Genomic DNA, 2659 nt, shown 5'->3' with positions numbered 1-2659 from the left:
GAGATGTCACTTGAGGGCTGAAAGCTTCGCCCCCGGCCACCCCTGCTCATGGCCCAGGACTCACCAGCATCCCACCAAATGATTTGAGGAAGAAGCCATTCCCTACGGGTACCCACAGATGTGACGGGGCGAGCCAGGGCATGTGGCTGTGTCACACCAGGGCACGGTCCCCCGGCCTCTTTGAGGGAAAAGCCTGAGGCAAACTCAGTCATGCATGTGTGCCACGAATGCACGAGGAAAGGGCAACCCAGCAGGAAGCCTGGGCTGGATGTGGAATAGAAGACGTGCTCGACCTACTGGACGGTGCTGCAGGCACACGAGGATGCAGCCATGTGCCATGAGCCAGCCCTGGCCGAGCTGTCTTTCCAGAAACAGAGTCCTGTCAGCAGTGTCTGTAGCTAGCAGGGGCTGGAGCACGAACTGCCCTGGAGCTGCGCACAGCTCTGCTGCGACAGACATGACGTGCCTGGAGCAACACAGATGGCAGCGTGCTGCTGAGGCACGGTGGCTCTGGGGACATGAGCTGGCTGCTCCTTCTGGCCCTGGGAAGCCATGCCTGGACGTTAGCCTGCGGGGAGTCCGTGGGCAAGAAGCTCATCCATTTTAGCATAACTACCCATGTGCAGGCATCTGTATCACCAGCACCGTGTCCCAGCGAGGGTGGGACGCTGCTGGGTGAGACCAACCAGGAGCCCCTGCCCGGGGGCAGCAGGGGCAGCTCTGATCTGAGCTCGAGCAAGGAGAGCCCCAGGAGCACTCTCCAGACAAGAGGACAGCAGTGCAGATCCACCGGGGGCCCACGTGGGCTCAGCATCCCCTCCTGCCACCCACCCACGGCTCAAGAGTCAGCTCCTCCTCCTGCCAGCGGTGAGACAGCGGGTCACAGCAGCATGGTGGGACAGGGACCCTCTGCCAAGTACTGGGGGGTGAGGCAGAGACACCGAGCCAAGCTAGCACAGGTGAAATCACGTTTAAATGCTAAGCGGGTGCCAAAGCTCAGTGCTGGCATAGCCAGCCTGGAAGTCATCCTTCCTTGCAGCGGGCAGCCCTTCCCATGCAGCAGGGGCCAGCTGATGCTGGGAGATCATGTCTTACAGAGGGGCAGTGATTTGTGCCACCAGCTCCCTGGGACAAGATCCAGGAAGGACCCCTGGCCTTAATTCAAGAGAAGAAGCTTTCACAGGTATCTGGAAACGCCTTGCAAAAGCAAGTCTCTGGACAATGAGGGAACTAAATGTCATTTCATCCTCAGCCAAGTAATTAGAGGCTGAGATAATTACAGGGTGGTCCCAAAGCTGTAGACCAAGCACAGATTCTGGTGAGCAGAGTGGATTTCCTGGCTGTGTTCGTAAAGAATTAAGCCTGTGCCCATCACTACGTGTTCAGAGACAAATTGACTTGGTACTTTTTGAGAAGAGATAACAAGTGCCATTGACGGAGGTCGTGACGTAATGCATGCAGTCATCTGAAAGGCATTTGACGTGATAGGGACCTATTTTTCTTTAACAAATTACCATAACAGAAAATCACCACGGCATGCACTGAAGGGATTAGAGAGCAGCTACGTGACAGCTCCTGGGACAAGAACGACCCTGGGGCGGGCAGAGATCCAGAGCAGAGCATCAGCCCTTGGACAGAGGGAAATGAGACCACTGGCTGCCAACCCAGGAGCCGGCCAAGAAATGCATTACAGGTTTTTTTTCTCTGTCTGGAAGCAGGAAGGAAAAGAAACAGCCACCGCAAGGCTCGGCAAGTACACAAAACCTGGGCACTACTGAAGGTGAACAGTCCCTACCATGACCCGTAACAGCACCTGGCTTTGCCCAGCAAGTTTGCCTGTAGCAACACTGTACTTGGACAGACATAAAGGATCCCCTGAGGACACAGGTCTCTCTTCCAGAGGAGAAAGCAACTTCATGAGCCCGTGACCCCAGAAGGCACGCAGGCTCTTAGGGCAGCAGAAGGACCGGTAATGATTTTCTGATGTGAGAAGAGAAAAGCCGCAGAAAAGCATAGAAAGGCTGCTGGAGCGGATTGCTCAGGCCAGGAAGAAAGTTGTGCGACTGCAGAGAGCTCTGCAAGGGGTCAGGGAACAAGTAAAGCTGAAGTAATGAGTTGGATAAAGCAGCCAGAGCTGCTAAATGGGAAATACCTATGCCTCGGGCCAGGAAGAAAGTTGTGCGACTGCAGAGAGCTCTGCAAGGGGTCAGGGAACAAGTAAAGCTGAAGTAATGAGTTGGATAAAGCAGCCAGAGCTGCTAAATGGGAAATACCTGCCTGGAGAACAGGCTGCCAGCTGCACAGGCCAGGCAGCAGTCAGCTGAGGCCAGGCACTGGCAAGCAGACAGGGGTCAAAGGACCGAGAAACCTGGTGGCATGCAGAACTAATCACCTTAAACACCTCATCTTCTGTGACAGGGCCACTCCTCTCCCCTTGCTGCACAGCCCAGGAGATGGTCCCTCCCCATCCCCTATGCCCCAGCTTCGCCCACAACCACCAGCTGAGCACCTCTGCCTGAGGCAGACTGCCCTCCCCACGGAGCTGCCTCCAGGCAGGGGATACTCTGGCAGCAACCAAGGGGCTTCAAAACCGTGCCCCAGCCCTGCTGCTGCCACCAGGAAAGAGCAGAGGGGACAACCTGTGCCACAGCCACTTGCG

At 56.1% G+C, this 2659-nt stretch overlaps 1 protein-coding gene across 1 annotated transcript in view; it reads right to left on the bottom strand.

Annotated features, from left to right (window-relative positions):
- LOC104492559 (carboxyl-terminal PDZ ligand of neuronal nitric oxide synthase protein-like) overlaps positions 1-2659 on the bottom strand; it is a gene marked incomplete at its 5' end in the record, with an annotated part of 4528 nt that overhangs the window by 1567 nt on the left and 302 nt on the right. Inside the window, one exon of the mRNA XM_010135135.1 lies at positions 298-466. Coding sequence (XP_010133437.1) covers positions 298-466 — 169 coding nt within the window. The remainder of the gene's footprint in view (positions 1-297; positions 467-2659) is intronic.

The sequence above is a fragment of the Buceros rhinoceros genome, unplaced genomic scaffold (assembly GCF_000710305.1).
Source record: "Buceros rhinoceros silvestris isolate BGI_N320 unplaced genomic scaffold, ASM71030v1 scaffold21644, whole genome shotgun sequence".
NCBI classification, from domain to species: Eukaryota; Metazoa; Chordata; class Aves; order Bucerotiformes; family Bucerotidae; genus Buceros; species Buceros rhinoceros.
This window is presented reverse-complemented; position numbering and strand designations above follow the sequence as displayed.